At 64.4% G+C, this 22,084-nt stretch overlaps 2 protein-coding genes across 5 annotated transcripts; one reads left to right on the plus strand and one right to left on the minus strand.

Annotated features, from left to right (window-relative positions):
• Positions 1-2,606: 2,606 nt before the first annotated feature.
• ZNF511 (zinc finger protein 511) lies at positions 2,607-6,840 on the minus strand. Of its 2 annotated transcripts, none has more exons than XM_060171036.1 (6): positions 6,636-6,840; positions 6,449-6,522; positions 4,953-5,154; positions 4,806-4,871; positions 4,484-4,600; positions 2,607-3,873 (listed from the first exon to the last, which is right to left on the minus strand). In XM_060171036.1, exons 1-6 carry the CDS (start codon positions 6,786-6,788, stop codon positions 3,826-3,828), a joined length of 660 nt encoding a protein of 219 aa, XP_060027019.1. In that variant the 5' UTR covers positions 6,789-6,840; the 3' UTR covers positions 2,607-3,825. The 2 variants fall into 2 exon arrangements, with proteins under 2 accessions (XP_060027019.1, XP_007533757.1); XM_007533695.3 differs by having other exon boundaries at positions 4,747-4,871; positions 6,636-6,837.
• An 80-nt stretch (positions 6,841-6,920) lies between these two features.
• TUBGCP2 (tubulin gamma complex component 2) lies at positions 6,921-21,390 on the plus strand. Of its 3 annotated transcripts, none has more exons than XM_060171033.1 (18): positions 6,921-6,974; positions 8,483-8,661; positions 8,816-8,944; positions 9,450-9,626; positions 10,349-10,508; positions 10,764-10,971; positions 11,221-11,420; positions 11,636-11,825; positions 12,205-12,350; positions 13,339-13,519; positions 13,799-13,979; positions 16,529-16,701; positions 16,917-17,045; positions 18,106-18,226; positions 18,860-19,003; positions 19,281-19,409; positions 20,093-20,256; positions 21,006-21,390. In XM_060171033.1, exons 2-18 carry the CDS (start codon positions 8,512-8,514, stop codon positions 21,139-21,141), a joined length of 2,718 nt encoding a protein of 905 aa, XP_060027016.1. In that variant the 5' UTR covers positions 6,921-6,974; positions 8,483-8,511; the 3' UTR covers positions 21,142-21,390. The 3 variants fall into 3 exon arrangements, with proteins under 3 accessions (XP_060027016.1, XP_007533760.1, XP_060027015.1); XM_007533698.3 differs by lacking the exon at positions 6,921-6,974 and adding an exon at positions 6,976-6,986 and having other exon boundaries at positions 8,485-8,661; XM_060171032.1 differs by lacking the exon at positions 6,921-6,974 and adding an exon at positions 7,960-7,980 and having other exon boundaries at positions 8,485-8,661.
• Positions 21,391-22,084: the final 694 nt, after the last annotated feature.

Raw genomic sequence — 22,084 nt, forward strand, 5'->3', positions numbered from 1 at the left:
CACTTCTGTGCACCATCCCCCCCACCTGTGTGGCTGACGGGCACCCTGTGACCCTGTCCACTTCTGTGCACCATCCCCCACTACCTGTGTGGGTGCCGGGCACCCTGTGACTCTGTCCACTTCTGTGCCACCATCCCCCACTACCTGTGTGGGTGACGGGCACCCTGTGACTCTGTCCACTTCTGGGCCACCATCCCCCACTACCTGTGTGGCTGACGGGCACCCTGTGACTCTGTCCACTTCTGTGCACCATCCCCCACTACCTGTGTGGGTGACGGGCACCCTGTGACTCTGTCCACTTCTGTGCACCATCCCCCCCACCTGTGTGGGTGACGGACACCCTGTGACTCTGTCCACTTCTGGGCCACCATCCCCCACTACCTGTGTGGGTGACGGGCACCCTGTGACTCTGTCCACTTCTGTGCCACCATCCCCCCCACCTGTGTGGCTGACGGGCACCCTGTGACTCTGTCCACTTCTGGGCCACCATCCCCCACTACCTGTGTGGGTGACGGGCACCCTGTGACTCTGTCCACTTCTGGGCCACCATCCCCCACTACCTGTGTGGGTGCCGGGCACCCTGCCCCATCAGGTCCCCACTGTAAGCTCCCTCTGCGCAGGGAACCTTTGGGTTCTGGGCTCCACCCTGCTGTCTCCTTCACGTCCTGCAGCCCCTGGCGTCCAGATTTGGGCTGCAACTGCCCAGGTCTCCTCACACACCCCCCAAGGCTGGACTTGCCTCCGGGCCTGAACTACCCTGCTGCTCCTGCTGCCGAGGTCCACCCAGTGCAGAGCCGGGACCTGGACTGGGGCCCAGCTGGTGCAGTCCCAGGTGGCCTGGCCACGGGTGTGCAGCCGGGTGCCGACCGGGACGGTGCGTGGAAAAGGCCCCTGGCCACCCCACAGTCGCACACGCCCAGCAGCCTGGCGTGGCCCCCGGCCCCCTGTACCAGCATGTCCACAGCGGCTCCCCCATACGGCCTACGGGGCAGCAGCCCTGGACCGGGGTCCAAAGAGGGAGCAGGGAGCAGGGGCAGCGTCAGAGGAGAGCATCCCACATCTCTCCAGAACTGAAGAGATGCCTTATCTTCACAAGTATCTCCAATAGAGAGACAGTGATGGTGGTGGTGCACGCGTTAAGCACACCGTGTGTGAAGCGCAAGGATCCCAGTTCAAGCCCCGGCTCCCCACGTGCAGGGAAGGCGGTGAGTTTGTGATTTCCACATTCCAGGGTCAACTGGAAGCCCAGCAAGGACCGGTGTTTATCTTTGTGTTTTGTGTTGGCATCCAGCAAGGTGTTCACCTGAGATGTGAAGATAGTTTTCAAAGAGACTCCGTCAATGGGTGAAATTCGTACCGGCTGGGCTGAGGGTGACACGAGGTGGCTTCCAACAAGAAAGGGCCCCACCTTCCCAGGCACTCCCCAGCCCCGCCTTCCCCAGGGGACCCTCTCCTCCCCAGCCCCCCACCTTCTCCAGGGGACAAGCAGCGAAGCAGGTCTGCAGCTGTCTCTCTCCCCTCCCCTCACAATCTCTCTCTGTCTCTCTCTCTCTGTGGGGAGCCACATGTGCCCTCCAGGCTGCTACTGGCATGAGCAGAGTCTGTTCACAGACGCCTTGCTGAAAAGCAAAGTTCCTGCTTCTTCACACCTCAGAGTCTTTGTTCACAGCCAAGATGAGTTCCTGTCTCCCAACTCCATCTCCCCATGAATCACCCAGGACCTTCCAGATAACGGCTGATCACCATGACAACATGCCACGTCAATCAACAGCCCCCAGCTGCTAACTCCCCCCTTGCCCAGCCTTAGAAACAGCACCTTTGGTGCTAATAAACAGACTTGATCAGAATCTTGACTTGTCTCATTTCTCTCACATGTCTTGTCCTTCTTTCCTTGTCCCCATTCCCTCTCCCTTGTCCTCACTCCCTCTCCTAAGTTAACCCACGTTGAAGGTCCCGCGGGATGGGACATCTCTCCTATCCAATAGAAAAAAAAAAAAAGTGGCCTGGGAGGTGGTGCAGTGGATAAAGCACTGGACTCTCAAGCATGAGGTCCTGAGTTCAATCTCCAGCAGCACATGTACCAGAGGTCTTTCTGTTTTCCTATCTTTCTCATGAATAAATTTTTTAAAAAATTTAAAGGGAGAATTAATTTTATTATTTATTTTTTTTACCAGAGCACAGCTCAGCTCTGGCTTACGGTAGTGTGGGGGATTGAACCTAGGACTTTGGAGCCTCACTACAGGAATTAGAGTCTCTTTGCATAACCCTAATGCCGCCTACCCCCACCCAATAAATAAAATCTTAAAAAATGAAAAACATGCGGAGCCAGAGCTGAACAGTGCTCTGGTTAAAAAAATAAGGAGTCAGGTGGTAGCACAGTGGGTTAAGCACAGATGGCGCGAAGCACCAGGTCCAGCGTAAGGATCCTGGTTCGAGCCCCCGGCTCCCCACCTGCAGGGGAGTCGCTTCACAGGCAGTGAAGCAGGTCTGCAGGTGTCTGTCTTTCTCTTCCCCTCTCTGTCTTCCCCTCCTCTCTCCATTTCTCTCTGTCCTATCCAACAACAACGACATCAATAACAACCACAACAATAAAACAAAGGCAACAAGAGGGAATAAATACAAAAAAAAGTTTACATATCGATTGAAAACAAAAACATTCAGATTTCCCACATACAACCTGTCACCCAGCAAGCAGGTGAGCTGGGCCAAGCAGAGCTGTGAGATGGGAGTGGGATTCGGCCGGACGAGAGTCTCTTTAGCACCTTGACTGCACCTCAGCTTTATTTACTTAATGAGAGAAGCAGAAGGTCCTTCCGGCCCACGTGGCACCTCAAGTCAAATCTGGGGCTTGTGCCACCTCCCCGGCTGCTAAGGGTGCGTTCATCTCACTGGCCAGGAGAGGGAGGCAGAGGCAGAGTCCGACACTGGGCGAGGGCTGTGGGGGGCGTGCGAGTGCAGGGCTCCAGCGAGGGCTCTGACATCCCCGAGCAGCCAGCATGGAGAGTCTTAGCTGTCTGCCGTCCTTGGCAGCTGCAGGGGCGGTGAGCTTCCCGGGGTGGAGGCGGGCAGGCCAGAGCCCGTCGCATGCCCTCCCTCCCAAGCAGCCATGGCTCATGGACCTCAGCCCTGACTGGTCCCTGCAAGCCCAGGGGGTGGGTCTGTGCAAGAAGCTGAGCGGACAAGCACCGAGTGCCCGCTGGGCGCCATTCAAACAACAAAGCGCCCGCTGTTCTTTACCACACTCAGTTCTGGACAGCTCCTGAGTTCTGACGGCTGCCTCTCACCCAGTCTAGCCTGGGGTGGGGAGAGGTTCCGCGAGCCAGCCCTGGCCTGAGGGTGGGGCGCACGCAGGGCCCCACTTCTGGGGCAGCACCTAGCAGCTCCTGGAGCCTGGGGTTCCAGTCTGCCTGGTGCACCCCACACACCACTGGGTCGGGGCGTGTGGTCACCCAGTACCCCATCTCCCGGCTTGAGGTGACACCCCCGGAGTGGGAGCCGCGCTTAGCTGAGCTGCCGGGCAGGGCAGGTGAAGATGGAGGCGGGCGGGCGGGCGGTGAAAGGCCTGGCGCCACTGAGCCGCCCGGAGTTCTCTCCCAGCGCTCTGCGCAGGGTGCCGGCGAGCAGAGGACCGGGGGCCGCCCCCCGGCCCCAGAAGGTCCACGCGGGGCCTCCCAGGAAATCTCTCATCAGGCTCCACTGAGGTCCGCCCAAAGCGAGGACAGACACACAGCAAGCTGCCCACGGCCCCTCGCCCGCCGGGCACGGTCTAGCGGGTGTGGCTGCCGGCGCCACCCTCACTGTCGCTTGCCTGTCCTCTTGCTGCTTTTAAACCCTCGTGACGCGCCTTGGCCAAAGCAGACGGCGGGAGGGACCCTGAGAAGGAGAAGCAGTCGCTGAGCTGCTCCCTCGCCGGCGAGGCCTGACCCCACAGGTGGGCGTGCTCCTCTTCCCAGTGCGGCTCTGGTCTCCCCAGAGCCGGCTGCCGAGCGCCTCCCTGCGGGCACCCTCCCTCCTGGCTGCGGGCTGACGCTTCCTGCCCCACCGCAGGGAGACCCGCTGGCCCCTGGGTGCCCTGGACCTGGGCCCAGCCCCCGCCCGGGACGCTGGCAGGCACCTCCGCTTCTCCCGGCCCCTTTTCCCTAGATGCTGCCCCACCGCCCCCCGGAGTGGCCGGTCCTGGAAGGAAGCTCCCGCACTGTCCCTAAGCGGGGGCAGGAAGGTCCACTCTGCCCCACGCTCCGGCCCCCAGAGACGACAGACTCCTTCTCCCGAGAGAGTGAGGCTGGCACGTCGGCTCATCCGGGCGCCTGCTTTGCTGGGGGCAAAACCCAGGCTGGGGCCCGGCGCCCACCACACTGGGGGAGCTTTGGGCCGCGGCCTCTCCCTCCACTTCCGTCCCTCTCAGAACCAAGATCCTGACAGCCCAACGCAGCGGCCGCCCGCTGGAGGTCTCCTGGGCCGCGCCCCCACGGGTGGGACTCACCTGTGGCCCGGGGTCCGCCGTGAAGCCGAGGGCTCCGGGCAGACCTCCATGGCGTCCCCTTCTGCCTCCTCCCCGGCCTCCACCGGGGCCTCTGCGGACTGGAGTGCGGTGGCGGGGCTGCGGGGGACAGACGGCGGGAGGCTGTGAGGCCACTCACCTTAGGCGAGGCCCAGGCTGGGGCCCGACTCCCGGCATAAAAGAGCAAGCCTCGGCGCCCTGCTTTCCCGTCCTCTCTCTGCTCGTAGGTTCGGGGCGGCACCTACCCTCTCCCTTTCCTGGGCCTGTCGAATCGGAAGTCGGGGGGGTACAGGTGGCTCCTCACCAGGTGCTCCCTCCTGTCCCCGCTGGTCCTGAACTTCTCTGTGCAGCCTTCCACCAGGCACTGGTACTGGAGAGGACGGTGTCACCGCGCCACCTGGCCCCACGCGCCCCCTGCCCGGCGCCACGGGCGGTGCCTCCCGGTGCCCACCATGTCCTGCCGCTGGGCCAGCAGCTGGAAGAGTGCGTCGTGCCACTCGAGGATGTGGGTGTCCAGCAGCTGCCCCGAGGGGAAGGCGCGCTTGCAGAAGGAGCAGACGTTGTCGTGCAGCACGTGGTAGTGGTGCTCGTAGTCTCCCAGGGTGTCGAACACCCGGCAGCAGCCGGCCACCTGGCACGCGAACTCGGGCACCCTGGGGGCACGGCGCTGAGCACGGGCCCCGACCAGGACACCCCCGACGGCCACCTGGCTTGTGAGCCCGGGCACCCTGGGGATACACTGAGCCCACCTTCAACACCAAACCCACCCTGGTCAGAATGAGTCTTCCCGGGCTCCCAGGGAGGGAGGCAGGAGTGCAGGGGGTGCAGGGGTGCAGGGGAGGCGAGGGCTGCAGAGGATGCAGGGGAGGCGGGGGCTGCAGAGGATGCAGGGGAGGCGGGGGCTGCAGGGGCTGCAGAGGGTGCATGGGAGGCGAGGACTGCAGGGGGTGCATGAGAGGCGAGGACTGCAGGGGCTGCAGAGGGTGCACGCGGGGCGTGGACTGCAGGGGTGCAGGGGCTGCAGAGGGTGCACGGGAGGCGAGGACTGCAGGGGTGCAGGGGCTGCAGAGGGTGCATGGGAGGCGAGGACTGCAGGGGTGCAGGGGCTGCAGAGGGTGCATGGGAGGCGAGGACTGCAGGGGTGCAGGGGCTGCAGAGGGTGCACGGGAGGCGAGGACTGCAGGGCTGCAGAGGGTGCATGAGAGGCGAGGACTGCAGGGCTGCAGAGGGTGCATGGGAGGCGAGGGCTGCAGGGCTGCAGGGGCTGCAGAGGGTGCATGGGAGGCGAGGGCTGCAGGGGCTGCAGAGGGTGCACGGGAGGCGAGGGCTGCAGGGGCTGCAGAGGGTGCATGGGAGGCGAGGGCTGCAGGGCTGCAGGGCTGCAGAGGGTGCATGAGAGGCGAGGACTGCAGGGCTGCAGAGGGTGCATGAGAGGCGAGGGCTGCAGGGCTGCAGAGGGTGCATGAGAGGCGAGGACTGCAGGGCTGCAGAGGGTGCATGAGAGGCGAGGGCTGCAGGGCTGCAGAGGGTGCATGAGAGGCGAGGACTGCAGGGCTGCAGAGGGTGCATGAGAGGCGAGGGCTGCAGGGCTGCAGAGGGTGCACGAGAGGCGAGGACTGCAGGGCTGCAGAGGGTGCATGAGAGGCGAGGACTGCAGGGCTGCAGAGGGTGCATGAGAGGCGAGGGCTGCAGGGCTGCAGAGGGTGCACGAGAGGCGAGGACTGCAGGGCTGCAGAGGGTGCATGAGAGGCGAGGGCTGCAGGGGCTGCAGAGGCTGCATGGGAGGCGAGGACTGCAGAGGGCACAGGGCTGCAGAGGGTGCATGGGAGGCGAGGACTGCAGAGGGCACAGGGCTGCAGAGGGTACAGGGCTGCAGGGAAGGGGGCAAGGACCCAGGTCAGGTGGACAGGGGAGGGGAGGGGAGGGTCTCGGGGCGGGGACGCTCACCTGGGCCTCTCGGGACACTCAGTCACCTGCGCGAGCACATCCTGGAGGTAGAGGTGGCGCTGCACGTCCCCTTCCTGTGGGCACACCGTGTGGGCGGGGCCTGCGGCGACCCCGCCCACCGCAGGACCCCGCCCGCGAGGCCACGCCCACGCGCCTGCGGCCCCGCCCCCGCCGGCCTCGCGCTCACCTCGAAGAAGGCGTGGTCTCGCGGGAAGTGCAGCCGGCGCGCCGCGAAGAGGAAGGGCGCCGACCCGGCCCTGGGGTCCCGCTCCACGGCCAGAGGCTCGGCCGCCCCGGAGGCCCCAGCCAGCCGCGCCGGCACCGCGGGCGGCAGCTGCATCGTATCCGCAGCCTGTCGGCCACCGTCCCGGAGCCGGAAGTGACGATCTGTGAGCGCGCGCGCGCGGTCTGTGCGCCCCCGTCCCAAAGCGGGGCCGGAAGTGACGAGCCGCTCCCGCCATCGACCCGCCCCTGGCGGGATTTGGCGGCGGCTGAGGAGAGCGCCTCGCGGGCCGGAGCGGAGCGGAGCGGAGCGGAGGTGAGGTTACGGTGCGCGGCGGGAGCAGCCTCGGGATCTCGCGGGCTCTGAGGGACGGCTCCCTGCCCGCGGCCCCGCGCCGACACCGGACACCGGACGGTCCCCGCACACCCGACGGTCCCCGCACACCGCGCCCGACACCGCGCGTCCCGCTCACCGCGCCCCGCACACCGCGCCCGACACCGCACGGTCTCTGCACACCGCGCCCGACACCGCGCGTCCCGCTCACCGCGCCCCGCACACCGCGCCCGACACCGCGCCCGACACCGCGCGCCCCGCACACCGCGTCCGACACCGCGCCCGACACCGCGCGTCCCCGCACACGGCGCCCGACACCGCGCGTCCCCGCACACCGCGCCCGACACCGCGCGTCCCCGCACACCGCGCCCCGCACACCGCGCGTCCCCGCACACCGCGCCCGACACCGCGCGTCCCCGCACACCGCGCCCCGCACACCGCGCCCCGACACCGCGCGTCCCGCTCACCGCGCGTCCCCGCACACCGCGCCCGACACCGCGCGTCCCGCACACCGCGCCCGACACCGCGCGTCCCCGCACACCGCGCCCCGCACACCGCGCCCCGACACCGCGCGTCCCGCTCACCGCGCGTCCCCGCACACGGCGCCCGACACCGCGCGTCCCGCACACCGCGCCCCGCACACCGCACACCGCGCGTCCCCGCTCACCGCGCCCGACACTGGACAGCCCCCAGACAGTGAAGCTGCACCGGAGCTCTGAGTGGCCACCAGAGTGCAGGCCTCACAAGCCCGAAACCCGCGTCTGGCACCCGTGTCGGGTGCCAGAGTGATGCTGCCCGCACCCTTCCCCTCCCCCTCTGTCGCAGATAAGCAAGACCTCAGAGCAGAGACAAAGTCCCATCTCCGTAGCGAAACCAAAACTGCCGCGCGCAGCGCGCGCCGGACGCTGCGCCCCGGACGCTGCACTGACGCCCGGCCTGGACCCGCCGTGACCCGTCCCCTGGCCGCCCCCTGAAGGTGAGGCTCCGTGTCCGTCAGCCGGGCCGTGGTCTTGCTGCGCCCTCTGCCTGGGGTCCGCAGCCGACCCCGTGCGTCCCCCGTGACGGGCCCGAGCGTGGCAGCCCCGAGGGGAGGTGTCCCTGGCGGCGTGGCGTAGTCTGGGCGCCTTCTCGGGGCCTCTGCGCTCCCTGTGAGGGCACCAGCGGGCATGCGGAGCCCAGGCAGCACATGGGGGCTCCGGCGCTGTGGGGCTCCCCCAGGTGAGCAGGACCAGCAGCGCCACCGCCACCGGGCACATGCCGGGGAAAGACGCACCCTGGGCGGGGGACACGTCCGGGCCCGTGTGTGTGTGTGTGTGTCTGCTCCCAGGGGAGGCAGGGAGGCCTGGAGGCAGAGGCGTGGGGACAGCCACCCTCCACACGGCACCACCTGGTAGGGAAGAGGCCTGTCACAGCCTCGGGGGGCGTGGGGGGCTTTGGCTTCCCAGAGACGTGGTCTCCCAGCCCTGTCCCCTCACCTCAGGACGGCGATGAGCTCTCGGCCGCGGCCATGAGCGAGTTCCGCATCCACCACGACGTCAGCGAGCTGCTCGGCCTGCTGCGTGTGCAGGGCGGCGACGGGGCTGAGGCCTACACGGACCTGCTGCAGAGGAACCGGACCCCCTACGTCACCACCACCGTGTCGGCACACGGTGCCAAGGTGGGCGCGGCCTCCCCTCCGCTCAGCCTTCTCCTTGTGGGGCTCTGCGGGCGCCAGCCCCCCGGCCTGCCCACCTTCGCGCCCCGTGGGCCTGGGAGGCTTGTGCGCACTTCGTGGGTGACCGTCACCGAGCTGCTCGTGTCTGTGCTTCAAGGTTAAAATCGCCGAATTCTCTCGCACTCCAGAAGACTTTCTAAAGAAATACGATGAACTGAGGTCTAAAAACACCAGGAGCCTAGACCCTCTGGTCTACCTGCTGTCGAAGCTCACGGAAGACAAAGAGGTGCTGGCGCTGGCGCTGGGAGAGAGGCTGTTCTCGGGGCGGGAGGACGGCGCGCTGTGTGCCCCTCACGGGCTTCCGCGGGAGCCGACGGCCATGTGCTCTCACGGGCACGGCCTTTCTAGCTCGGCCTGCCGCCGCCCTGAGCCTCCCACCGCCCTCGGAGGACGGGAAGCCGGGAGTGGCCCTCTGGGTGCAGCAGAGCAGGAGGCTCGGAGCCGGCCTTCACGGCAGCCGTCCCCGAGGGCCCGCCTCCTCTCCCGCCTGACTCGAGGCACGAGGAGAGCAGGGAGACCGCCCCTACGTCGGGGACCAGCTGTGCCTCTCGGGCCGGTGTCTGTAGCTCTCCTCGAGCTCGTGTTTGAGGGGCGTGGCGCCTGGCGGCACGTGGGCTGCTGCCCGGGACCTCCAGGGCTCTGCCCGCGGCTGTTGGTTTAGCAGAGGAAGCAGGGGGTCTGTGCCGGCAGGGGGCCCAGACGTGGTGGCCTAACAGCCGTCTGTGCGACAGACCCTGCAGTACCTCCAGCAGAATGCGAAAGAGAGAGCTGAGCTCACGGCGTCGGCTGCAGCGGGCGGCGCCCCCAGCTTCGGTGCTGCCACCGTGTCCTCCAAGATCTCCATGCAGGAGCTGGAGGAGCTGAGGAAGCAGCTGGGCAGCGTGGCCATGGGTTCCACCTTGCAGCAGGTACGTGCTCCCACACAGGCCCGAGTCTGGAGAGGCTGGGGCAGGGTCCCGGTCAGGACCTGACTCCACCCTGGGTCTCGGGTCGGCGTCTGCACGAGGTCATCAGGGTTCCGGCCCGGGGCCAGATGTCCAGCCCCCGTCTTAACTGCTGCTGTAAGGACGTACTTTAAAGGTCCCCTCTCTGGGTCTTTTGAGCCCCAGGGCTGGTTATTTCTGTCTCCGACTAGCTCTGGCCTGGTGGTGTGAGTGGGAGAGGCTCCCCTGCACACTGAGCTGTGCACTGTCCCTGTGGCCGCTGTCAGTTCAGCGCCTCTTCGCCCTCAGGCCTCTGCCCCGGCTGTGCTCACCTCCAGAGTAGCTCCAGTGCACGTGCTGCCAGCCTGTCCTCCTGCAGCACTGACACACGCACACGCACACACGCACACACCCGTCCGCGTCTCCTACGCAGCAAGTCAGGTGTGCACGCATCGCTGCCGGAAAAGGTGACGGTGGGATGTGGATGCCCCGGAGCTGACCTCTTCTGGTGTCTGGTGAGGCACAGTCTGGCCGGCACTCCACCCTGCTGTGGGCTGTGCACGGCCTCTTCACCACAGCCTGACGGCACGGAGACCGTGATCTCTCTTCCACACGTGCGTGGTCTTCTGCGTGTCCAGCTCATCTAAGGCTGAGGTATCTGTACAAGCAGTGTGGTTTTTGTTTGTTTTTTGTATTGTCTCTGTCAGTCTTTGGAACTTACAAGAAAGGTCCTTCGGGAAAAGCAGTACAAGAAGAACCTGGGCCAGCATCTCCCCACCTTCCCAGCGTGGGTGTACGAAAGGCCCACACTGGCCGGGGACTTCCTGACCGGTTTGGGCCCAAGCACCGATGTGGCTGTGCCAATAGGTGTGTATGCTTTTCTCTGGGGGCTTGTGGAGCGCCTGAGCCTGGGAGGTTGAGGCCCCGGGGGGGTGGGGGGGTGGGGGTGTCATGGCTGTCCTGGTGGGCCCGTTGTCCCAGCCTCGGGTGCCCCGGTGGGTCAGAGGCAAGTCGACTGTCGTTTCCTCAATTGCTCAGGGCAGGAGCCTGCGGGAGTGGGCTTGTGGTGAGTGGGCTTGCTTGGGATGGGAGCAGGGCGCATTCCCTGCCGTCTGTCCGCAGGCTCACTGCCCTTGGCCGCGCAGGAAGCGGCCGTGGTGGAGGACCTGCTGTACGTGTTGGTGGGGGTGGACGGCAGGTACGTCACTGCCCAGCCGCTCACCGGGAGGCAGGGCCGCACCTTCCTCGTGGACCCCAACCTGGACTTGTCCATCCGGGAGTTGGTGAGCCGGATCCTCCCCGTGGCGGCCAGCTACTCCACCGTGGCCAGGTGTGTGAGCCAGGGCCTGCCGCCCGGCCCTTTGAAACACCCTCTGCGGGAGCCCGCACCAGAGCCTGGGGCTCCCTGGCGTCTGCGTCTGCGTCTTCCTCTCAGAAAGGCTGCTCTCGGCCCCTGCCTCCTGGGGTGGGCATCCTCGGGGACTCGAGTCCTGCGCGGACCCCTCAGGAACAGCCCGAGCACGGGCATCTCTGCTTCTTCACCGAGTGGGGGCCTGAGCACAGCTGCCTCTGCACACAGGTTCATTGAGGAGAAGGCCTCCTTCGAGTACGGGCAGGTGAACCACGCCCTGGCCGCCGCCATGCGCACGCTGGTGAAGGAGTACCTGATCCTGGTCACGCAGCTGGAGCAGCTGCAGAGGCAGGGCCTCCTGTCACTGCAGAAACTCTGGTTCTACGTGCAGCCGGCCATGCGCACCGTGGACATCCTGGCCTCCCTGGGTACCACCTGCCCCTGCGGGCGAGAGTAGGGCAGAGCCCCCGTGGGAGGTGCTACAGCAGGGTCTGGGGCTCGGGCCGTGTCTCCAGCAGGTGCACAGTGTGGGTGTCACCTCAGGAAGGAGCCCTGTTCTCGTGGCGAAGGAGGGGGCCAGGGTGGAGGCCCTTGGGAAGAGGGTTGGGGGGGGCTTTGGCACTGAACCCCTCCCCCCTCGCAGCCACGTCTGTGGACAAAGGTGAGTGTGTGGGGGGCTCCACACTCAGCCTGCTGCACGACCGCAGCTTCAGCTACACGGGGGACAGCCAGGCGCAGGAGCTGTGCCTCTACCTCACCAAGGCCGCCAGCGCGCCCTACTTTGAGATCCTGGAGAAGTGGATCTACAGAGGCATCATCAACGACCCGTACAGGTGAGGTGCCTGCAGGACCCCCGGCTGCTGTCGTGCCGAGCCGGGACCCTGCCATGGGGCGGGCTGAGGGGCTCTCCCTGCAGTCCACATAGTGTGTTTACTGCCAGGCTGGTGCCCCGGCTCAGGGAACCCTTCCGCTGAGGCGTTTGATCAGAGCATTGGGGAAGTGTGTGGCGTCCAAATCGGGTGTCGTCACCGGGGACCCAGACGCCAGCCTCGCACCACAGGCTCCTCCCGGTGCAGCTTTAGCCACGCCGTGGGGGGGGGGGGGGGGCAGCCTTCCCAGCTCAGTAGACGGGGCTTCACTCTGAGCCCCAGAGCGGGGTGGGCGGTCTCCTCACTCCCACGGGGCACCCCGGCTCCCCCCCGCTCCCCCCAGCGAGTTCATGGTGGAGGAGCACGAGCTGCGGAAGGAGAAGATCCAGGAGGACTACAACGACAAGTACTGGGACCAGAGGTACACGGTGGTCCAGCGGCAGATTCCGTCCTTCCTGCAGAAGATGGCCGGCAAGATCCTCAGCACTGGTGAGCAGCCACCCGGCCCTGCCTCCTGCACAGCGTGCCCCCGCCCCCATGTCTGGGACCAGCCGTCTGTTGCTCGTTGCCGTTGGCCTTCTAGAACTTGGACCCCTTGTAGGAAAAATGACGGCGAGCTTGTGAGGTTTCGCACCCTACAGCTAGCTCTCTGACTCCAGCTGGGGTCTCAGACACGGCCAGTGAGGTGCTGTCTTCCTGGAGTTCACGTGGGCCCGTCTCCCGTATCCTGGGCAGGCCTGCTGTTCACAGGTGTCAGGTCCCCCAGGGTCGGGGCCCCGTGCCCCTCCTCAGGTTTGGTGGTGTCCTCTCGTACTGCGAGTTCAGGCTAGTGAGAGAGGACGAGACAAGCTGCCTGTGACGACTGCTGCGAAGGTCTAAGCGGGAGCCTCTGCTCCGTGGGGTCGGAGCCCCTCTGTTAGTGCCAGGGGAGCTCTCTGTCGCCGCACTCTGGGGGCTGCAGCCTCCAGCCCTGCTCCTCGAGGCTGGGCTGGGTGGACCGTCACATGGTCCTGGGCCCCAGCCCCGTCCTGAAGCTGTTTCCGGGTCCCCAGCATCACCCCATTAGCATAAATCCAGGTTGGTTGAAAGGGACACACGGCTTGAGTGACACTTCGGGGCGTCAGGGGCTCAGGGCCCGGCAGCGTTTCTTACTACATCAGATGATGTCACACTCACTCTGGGATGTTGGCCGTAGCTTGGGGGTGTGACTTGGAAACGCCGGTGGGGTGCGGGAGCAGGGAGGTTAGAATCTGCTTCTTAAAGACTCCAGAAGCTCCGTCTTGCTCTTGACGGGCAGCAGCCAGCTCTAAACAGAGACCGCGGCAGCTCCAGGGCCGTGCAGGGCCTTCGTGGGGCCAGCTGGCTGCCCAGGAAGCTTCGGGAGCCGGGCCTGCGTGTGCTCCGGCGTGCGTGCAGGGCGTTGGTGAGTGGCTCAGGCCCGAGTTACTGTGTATGTAACAGCTTGCAATCTCTTGAGGGAAATACTTGAACGTGGTCAGAGAGTGCGGTCATGATGTCACCTGCCCGGTGGCCAAAGAGGTCATCTACACGCTGAAGGAGCGGGCGTACGTGGAGCAGATCGAGAAGGCCTTCAACTACGCCAGCAAGGTGCTGCTGGACTTCCTGATGGAGGAGCAGGAGCTGCTGGCTCACCTGAGGTGCGGCCCCCGCCGCCCGGCAGCCCCAGGCTCCCCTGCCCGTCACCCCGACCTGTCCTTGCCGCCGGCCAGGCCCGTGGGGCTGTCCTGGGGCCACGGTCGGGCGTGTGCGCTTGCCAGCCCGTCGCAGCCCTGGCAGGGACACGGTGCCCGGGGGAGGCCGGCAAGGTCTTGCTGCGTGCCCTGCCCGGCCCTCCCCATGCAGCTGCAGAGAACCTCGGCCCTGCCGGCACGGCCAGGTCTTGCTGACGTCCACTCGCCCCGCCCGGCCCTGTGTAGGTCCATCAAGCGCTACTTCCTGATGGACCAGGGGGACTTCTTCGTGCACTTCATGGACCTCACAGAGGAGGAGCTCAAGAAGCCGGTGGCTGATATCACCCCCACGCGGCTGGAGGCGCTGCTGGAGCTGGCGCTGCGTATGAGCACCGCCAACACCGACCCCTTCAAGGACGACCTCAAGGTGGGCGCCGGCGGCGGGCTCGGGACTGCGCTGCGCTGCAGTGTTGGTGTGTGTGCCGTGTCCAGCTGCGGCCGCTGGCATGAGCTCTGGCTGGTGGCGGAGCTGAGGACTGAACCTGGGTCACCTCTTAGGCTGCCGCTGCTCAGTGGTTTTCTGTTTGTGTTTATTTTCTTTTGTTGCCCTTGTTTTATTGTTGTAGTTATGACTGTTGTTATTGATGCCATCGTTGTTGGATAGGACAGAGAGAAAATGGAAGGGGGGGAGACAGACACCTGCAGACCTGCCTCACCGCTTGTGAAGTGACTCGCCTGCAGGTGGGGAGCCGGGGGCTCGAACCGGGATCCTTGCGCTTCGCACCACCTGCGCTTAACCCGCTGTGCTACCGCCTGACTCCCACCACTCGAGCTTTTTAGAGAGTTCTTCTTTGTGATGAGAGAGGGCTGCGCGGGGCTGGCACATGTAGTGCCGGGGCTTGGGCTTGAGGTCTTTAGAGCCCCACTCTGTATCCCCTGGGCAGGCACTTCCTCCTCTTCTCCTGCGTTGGCCCTTCTTCCGTAGCCAGTCGACAGCGTCAGGTTGAGCCTCATGTCAAGTTTCGAGGCCTCCTTTGAGTCTGGAGAGGCTGGTCTTTCTCCTGGTTTAGAGTGGGGCTGCTTCTTTCAGGCTTTTCTTTCCCCCACAGGGTGTGTGTGTGTGAGTGTGTGTGTGTGAGTGTGGGTGTGAGTGTGTGAGTGAGTGTGTGTGTGAGTGTGTGAATGTGTGTGTGTGAGTGTGTGTGTGTGTGTGAGTGTGTGTGTGTGAGTGTGTGTGTGTGGGTGTGAGTGTGTGTGTGTGAGTGTGTGCGTGTGTGTGTGTGAGTGTGTGTGAGTGTGTGTGTGTGGGTGTGAGTGTGTGTGTGAGTGTGTGCGTGTGTGTGTGAGTGTGTGAGTGTGTGTGGGTGTGAGTGTGTGTGTGCGTGTGTGTGTGTGAGTGTGTGCGTGTGTGTGTGTGAGTGTGTGAGTGTGTGGGTGTGAGTGTGTGTGTGTGAGTGTGTGCGTGTGTGTGTGTGAGTGTGTGAGTGTGTGTGTGTGGGTGTGAGTGTGTGCGTGTGTGAGTGTGTGTGAGTGTGTGTGTGGGTGTGAGTGTGTGTGTGTGAGTGTGTGTGTGTGAGTGAGTGTGTGCGTGTGTGTGTGTGAGTGTGTGTGAGTGTGTGTGTGGGTGTGTGTGAGTGTGTGTGGGTGTGAGTGTGTGTGTGTGAGTGTGTGCGTGTGTGTGTGTGTGTGGGTGTGTGCGTGTGTGTGTGTTTCTGAGTTGTAAGGTTGGTGTCTGCTTTAACCTGGTCTTTTTTTAAAAATAAATTTATTTATTCCCTTTTGTTGGCCTTGTTGCTTTACTGTTGCAGTTATTGTTGTTGTTATTGACGTTGTTGGAGAGGACAGAGAGAAATGGAGAGAGGAGGGGAAGACAGAGAGGGGGAGAGAAAGACAGACACCTGCAGACCTGCTTCACCGCCTGTGAAGCGACTCCCCTGCAGGTGGGGAGCCGGGGGCTCGAACCGGGATCCTTACGCCGGTCCCTGCGCTTTGCGCCACGTGCGCTCAACCCGCTGCGCCGCCGCCCGACGCCTTGTCGTGGTCTTTTTAGTCACTCGCAGCCGCGCTTTCTCTGCATCCTAGAAGCCAGATATTTGTGCCTTCAGCCCGTTTGTGTGTGGGGGCGCCTGTAAGCTTCCACTCTGCGTCCTGAGCTGGAGAGAGCTCTCTGCGGAGCCTGGCCTCCCCGCTCATCGGCCCAGACTCAGCCCAGCACCCGGGGGCAGAGCCTGGCGCTGCAGAGTCTCCGTGACACGTCTTCACTTCCTCGTGTCCCCAGCTGTTTCTGCCCCTCCCGGCATTCCCCTGACTTGCGGCTGTTTGTGTGTGTTTGGGTTTTTTTTGAGGCATTTGTGCCTTTTCTGCCTTTCCAGCTACTGATGGCTAGTTCTGTCCCGTTCGGTTTTGTGTCATTGACTGGGACGTGGTCTGCGGCCTGACCGGGCCTGGCCGAGAGAAGGAGGAACGTCCTGCCGTGTGTGTCCCTTCCTGGAGCTGGGCTGGGCGTCTTGCCCATTTCCACCTCCTACCCGTCCTTGCTCCCTGTAGCTCGGGGTCTGTAGGTGGGAGTGTGGCTGCAGCCGGGTGCCAGTGCGGCGGCATTACAGGGTGGGCTCGCCGGTCTGGGCAGTGTCCACGGGTAGCGAGCAGCTAGTGCGCCTGTGATTGCTGACAGACTCCGCGGCTGAGGCTGAGGGTCCCTGCTGCCGCCCCTGCTCACAGGCTCCGCCTTCCTCCGGCCGGCCCCTGGGACCCTGCACTTGTCGTGTGGGCCACCAGGGGGCGATCTTAAAGCGCGTCCTCTGCCGCTTCCAGTTGAGTAGGAAGAGCTCAGTCTCTGGATTTGGGTTTTCAGCTGGGTGGCTTTGAAGGCCCATTCCAGGATTTGGAGTCAGCGACTTGACCTGAGTCTGGGACACTCCTGCCTGGCTTGGGGGGTGGAGACAGTGCTGGGAGCTGTGTTTTGTCTCCCCCCAGATCGACCTCATGCCTCACGACCTCATCACGCAGCTCCTGCGCGTCCTGGCCATTGAGACCAAGCAGGAGAAGGCCGTGGTTCACGCAGACCCCACCGAGCTCACACTCACGGGTCTGGAAGCCTTCTCTTTCGACTACGTGGTCAAGTGGCCTCTGTCCCTGATCATTAACAGGTGCCTGTCTGTCCCTGGGCTCCAGCTCGGAGCCTCGGGTTGCCCGGAGGGCGCGGTCCCCACTCTGTGTCCTCGTGGTGCAGGGGACACGTCCCCACGTCCCCTCTCCCACCGCCTGTCCACCAGAGCGTGCGCGCTAGTGTGCGTGCCATCCTAGAAGCCGGAGGGCGGCAGAGCCCGCGGGCGCCTGCCCAGCCCGTGTGTCCTCCCCGCAGGAAAGCTCTGACCCGCTACCAGATGCTCTTCCGACACATGTTCTACTGCAAGCACGTGGAGCGGCAGCTGTGCAGCGTCTGGATCAGCAACAAGGCTGCCAAGCAGTGCTCACTGCACTCCGCCAAGTGGTGCGTCCTCACCCTCCAGCCTGTGGCGGCGCACTGTCCCCAGTGCTGTGCTGTGACCCCGCGGCGGGCGACCTTTCCTGGGTCTCGGACCCACGTGGTGCCGGTTTGTTTGTACCAGCGTGCGCACCCCACCCAGCAGAGTGGTTGCCCCTCACATCTTTAAAACTTTTTTTTTTTTTTTGCCTCCAGGATTGTTGCCGGGGCTCAATGCCTGCACCACGAACCCACTGTTCCTGGAGGCCATTTTTTTCCCCTTTTTTTGTTTTTTTGTTGTTACTCTGGTTGTTTTACCATTATTGTGGTTATTATCATCATTGTTATTGACGTCATTGTTGTAGGACAGGACAGAGAGAAATGGAGAGAGGAGGGGAAGACAGAGAGGGGGAGAGAAAGACAGACACCTGCAGACCTGCTTCACCACCTGTGAAGCGACTCCCCTGCAGGTGGGGAACCGGGGGCTCGAACCCGGATCCTTCCGCCATTCCTTGCGCTTTGTGCCACGTGCGCTTAACCCGCTGCGCTACCACCCGACTCCCCTTTAAAATGGTTTTATGGCCATCTAGGTGATCCGGTGGGCAGCGCTGGCTCAAGCCCTGGCATCACATGGGGTGGTGGAAACAGGCAGCCCAGCCTGGACAGCTGAGTGTCACTTTGTGTGTCTCCTCTCTGCCCTTCTGCTCTGAAGGTGCGGGGTGGCATTTAAGCTTTGTAAACGTAAACCTTCGTTGACACGAGAAACGTGCTGACTCAGCCTACCGCAGGATGAGTGGAACCCCGCACCCGCTGCAGTGCCCTGTCCCTCATCCTCTGTGTTTGTGTCTGAACGGGCAGTCGGGCAGCAGCGGCAGGCGGGCACGTAAACGGGGTTCGGGGAGGGTGGTGGCTCGGTGGCAGGCCCTTAGGGGACCCGGACGCCATCCCTCAGCCTGCTCCGTAGCCCGGCCTGCCCGCCTGTGTGCGTGCTTCCCGACCCGGGCAGCGCTGGGATCTGTGCCGAGCCTGTGCCCGAGGGGCACGTCCGGCCCTGCCCGCGTGCCCGAGTCATGGCCGCCCCCCTCAGGTTTGCGGGGGCCTTCACGCTGCGGCAGCGGATGCTCAACTTTGTGCAGAACATCCAGTGCTACATGATGTTTGAGGTGATGGAGCCCACCTGGCACGTCCTGGAGAAGAACCTGAGGAGTGTGAGTTCTGGGCCTCAGCCTGTTGAGTCTGCTCGCGACTGAGGGGAGGAGGGGGGACCAGGACGTCACTCCGTTCACCTTGGGACCCCCTGTCTGCAAGTCAGGGTTCCGCGTGCTTTGCGCCTGCTCGCGGGGCCTGCGGAAACCGTGCTTCCCCTGTCCCTGCTGAGCATTGAGAGGGGCGCACGGGGCCCTTCCGCCGCGGTGCAGTGCGCCTCGAGGCGGCGGAGGCTGGAGGGAGGGGGTGTCGTCCCCACCTTCTCAGGAGAGCGCGGACCCCTTGGACCTGGTGGTGGGTGCGTGTGCCTGAACGGGAGCCGTGTGAGGGAGGGTGGGCGTGTGTGGTGCGTGAGCAGGGCAGGCCCCCAGACCGGCCGTGTGTGCAGGGCCAGGCGCCGGCAGAGTGGTCAGCTGGCTGGTGGCCGCCTGCCGGAAGTCTCCCGCCGCTGATGGCAGCGGCAGGGAGCGATGGGGCCAGCGCCTGCTCCTTTCTTTCCCTCTGACCACCGAGACCTCTGGGCGGCTTGCTGTTTCTGTGAGCGTGATGTGGGGTTCTGCCTCAGAAGCTCAGTGCTGGGGCGGGGAGGCCTCGCACTCAGCATCCGGGGACACGGCTCTGAGGTGTCCCCACAGGCCTGCAACATTGACGACGTGCTGGGCCACCACACGGGTTTCCTGGACTCCTGCCTCAAAGACTGCATGCTGACCAACCCGGCGCTGCTCAGGATCTTCTCCAAGCTCATGTCCGTGTGCGTCATGTTCACCAACTGCATGCAGGTGCCCGCCGCCCCGCCCGCCGCCTCACTGTCCTGACCCCAGGGGACCGAAGAACAGAAAGCAGGTTTGGGGGGAACAGGGCACAGGCCAGAGTGGCTGGAGCCTGGCCCCCCACCCAGTGGGCGGGACGGATGTGTGGGGTCTTGGGGGTCCCCGCAGAGGAAAGCCTGTGCAGAGAGATGGGAGGGACCAGCCTGTGAGCTACGTGAGGGGAGGTGTGGGCTGACGGGCACGGCCTAGCGTGGCAGCGCCGTCCAGCCTGCCTCCCTGCCCCCAGCGGTTCACAGAGAGCGTGAAGTTGGACAGTGAGCTGGGCCGCCTGACGCTGGAGCACGGCACCATGCTGGGGCCACCCACGGAGGCCGAGCGGGTGGAGGAGCACACGCGGAAAGAGCTGGCCCGCAAGGTCTCTGCCCTCTGGGGAAAGCAGGCTGCCAGTCGGCTCTAGGCAGGCCCGGCGGTGGGCGGGCGGGTGGAGGAGCCGACTGCTGGAGGTGGGCGCTGCTGCTCCCACCTCTGTGGTTGGAGGCTGCCCTGCACCGATGGCCTGTGCTCAGCGGGCGTGGCAGTGCGCGCGTCCTGTGGGGTGGGTCCTGTGGGTCTGCTCTGGTTTAGCGCTGCACCGCCCAGTGTGCACTCTGCAGCCCGAGGTCCGTGGTCCCCTGTCCTTGCTGAAAACGTGTCTTCTCGAAAGCCTGAGCGGTGGCACTGAGCCCAGGGGTCCATGGGGCAGGCTGGTCTGGCCTTGGCCTACAGAGGTGCTGGGAGGGGTCCCAGCTTCTTAGTTTTTTTTTTTTTTTTTTTTTTCCTTTTAAAGCTAAAAAGGAAGTTTGCGTAAGAAATTTTATAACACAAGAGTGAGCTCGGGGAGAGAGGGTGAAAGACCAGAGCATCACGTTGGCTCATGTGACGCTGAGGACTGAACTCGGGAGCCTGTGCTTACAGCCAGGTGCCCTGCCTGCTGCGCTGCCTTCGGGCTCCGCTGGCTCTGATCTCTGCGCCATGAACACATCCCCAAGGGGCACATCCACTCAGCCACTGAGGGGATGCTGCCGGGAGTCGTACCAGCTCAGCCCTCCCGTCCTCTAGCACCTGGCCGAGCACGTGGACGCACCCCAGCTGGCCTCCAGCTTCGAGGCCACCATCAACAGGTTTGACAAGAACTTCTCTGCACACCTGCTGGACCTCCTGACTCGGCTGAGCGTGTACAGCACCAGCGACTGTGAGCACGGCATGGCCAGCGTCATCTCCAGGTGGGCAAGCCACAGGCAAGCAGAAGGGCGTGAGGCCGTGGCCAGGAGGGTGGATGTGAAGGCGTCTGCTCTCCTCTGGGCCTTTGTGCCTGTTCACTCCTCTGTGTCCAAAGGAGTGTGTGTTCACTGTGTGTCTGCAGGAGTGTGTGTGCTCACTCTGTGTGTCCGCAGGAATGTGTGTGCTCACTGTGTGTCAACAGGAGTGTGTGCTCACTGTGTGTCCGCAGGAGTGTGTGTGCTCACTGTGTGTCCGCAGGAGTGTGTGTGCTCACTGTGTGTCCGCAGGAGAGAGAGAATGGGAGAGTGTGAGTGTGCGTGCAGAGTGAGGGTATGGGGGTGCTCTAGTGGTGAGTGAGCAGAGTGCAGTACTGTGTTAGGGTTCTGGGCCTGGCAGCTCCCCCTTGCCCGAGCTGGCAGGCATAGTGGGGTTTGCAGGAGGGGCTGACCTTGGCAACCTGGGAAGGCTTGAGCCTGTGGCCTCAGGCTTAGCAGACAGAGCTGTCCACAGGTTCTGAGGCAGCCTGGGTTGATGGAGCCCCACTGGGGGACTCGCTCTACACAGCTCTGTTGGGATGGCGCTTCTGCCTCCAGTCCTGAGCTCAGTGTCACTGGGACCATGAGGACTTGGGCCCTGGTATGTGTGTGCGTGTGTGTACCTGGACGTGTGCACTTGTGTCTGTGTGTGCAAGCATGTCTCCTGCAGTCTGGATGCAGCCTGTGCCTCCTCCCTCCTCCCCCCGCCGCCCCAGGCTCGACTTCAACGGCTTCTACACGGAACGTCTGGAGCGTCTGTCTGCCGAGCGCAGCCAGAGCGTGCCTCCCCACGTGCCCGGTCCCCGGGGCCCTCCGGCACCTACCCCCAGGGTGGCTGTCACTGCACAGTGAGCCCCCAGGTCCGGCTGCTTCCTGGCCTGGGCCCCAAGGGGCTGTGAACCTGCCAGCAGGAAGGAGTGACCTGGGCTCTGCGGGCGAAGCTCCTTCCAGGGGCGTCTCCTGACGCTGTTTGGTGAGCTTGGAGGGGCCAATAGGGCTGCCCCCCTCCCGTGCCCTTGCCTGCCAGCCCAGAGCCTGTCTCAGAAACCACACTCTCACTTGTCTGTATGTTTGCCTTCAAATAAAGTCAGAGTGAAAACACCTTTGAGTAACGGTAGGCTGACTGGGCTGTAGGGTGCTCTCCAGGTGGGTGGGTGTCAGGTCCTGGGCCCTGTGGGAGGTGCTGTGGCCCAGGGCAGCTCCAGCACTGAGCCGCCTGCCTGAGTGGACAGACTTGCAGAAGCATGTGCGAGAGGCCCTGGCTGCAGCACTAGGGCAGAAATCACCGCCAGGAAGCTCTGCTGAGCCCACAGCTGCCTGGGCAGGGCCTCCTGTGGCCCTGGGTCTGGACAGCAGGGGGCAGCACCTTGCAGCTGAGGGGTGGGGGCTGCCATTGCTGAGCCTACACGCTTCGCGCTCCTCTGCTGTCCCCAGGGCCACCCTAGGTCAGTGGACAAGCTGCTCTATCCAGAGCACAGGCCAAGGTGGTGAGGGACTGGCCGCAACACACCTGGATCCCAGGGTGGACCTGCCTGGAGGAGGGGCAAGAAAAGGGCAGTCCACCCCACCCCACGGTGTGGGGGGGCAGTCTCTGCTCCATGGGCGCCCACCATCCCGCCTCCCCCAGTCCACCCCACCCCACCCCATGGTTTGGGGGGCAGTCTCTGCTCCATGGGCACCCACCGTCCCGCCTCCCCCAGTCCACCCCACCCCACCCCACAGTGTGGGGGGCAGTCTCTGCTCCATGGGCGCCCACCATCCCGCCTCCCCCAGTCCACCCCACCCCATGGTTTGG

This window comes from Erinaceus europaeus, chromosome 14 (assembly GCF_950295315.1).
Source record: "Erinaceus europaeus chromosome 14, mEriEur2.1, whole genome shotgun sequence".
Lineage (NCBI taxonomy): Eukaryota > Metazoa > Chordata > Mammalia > Eulipotyphla > Erinaceidae > Erinaceus > Erinaceus europaeus.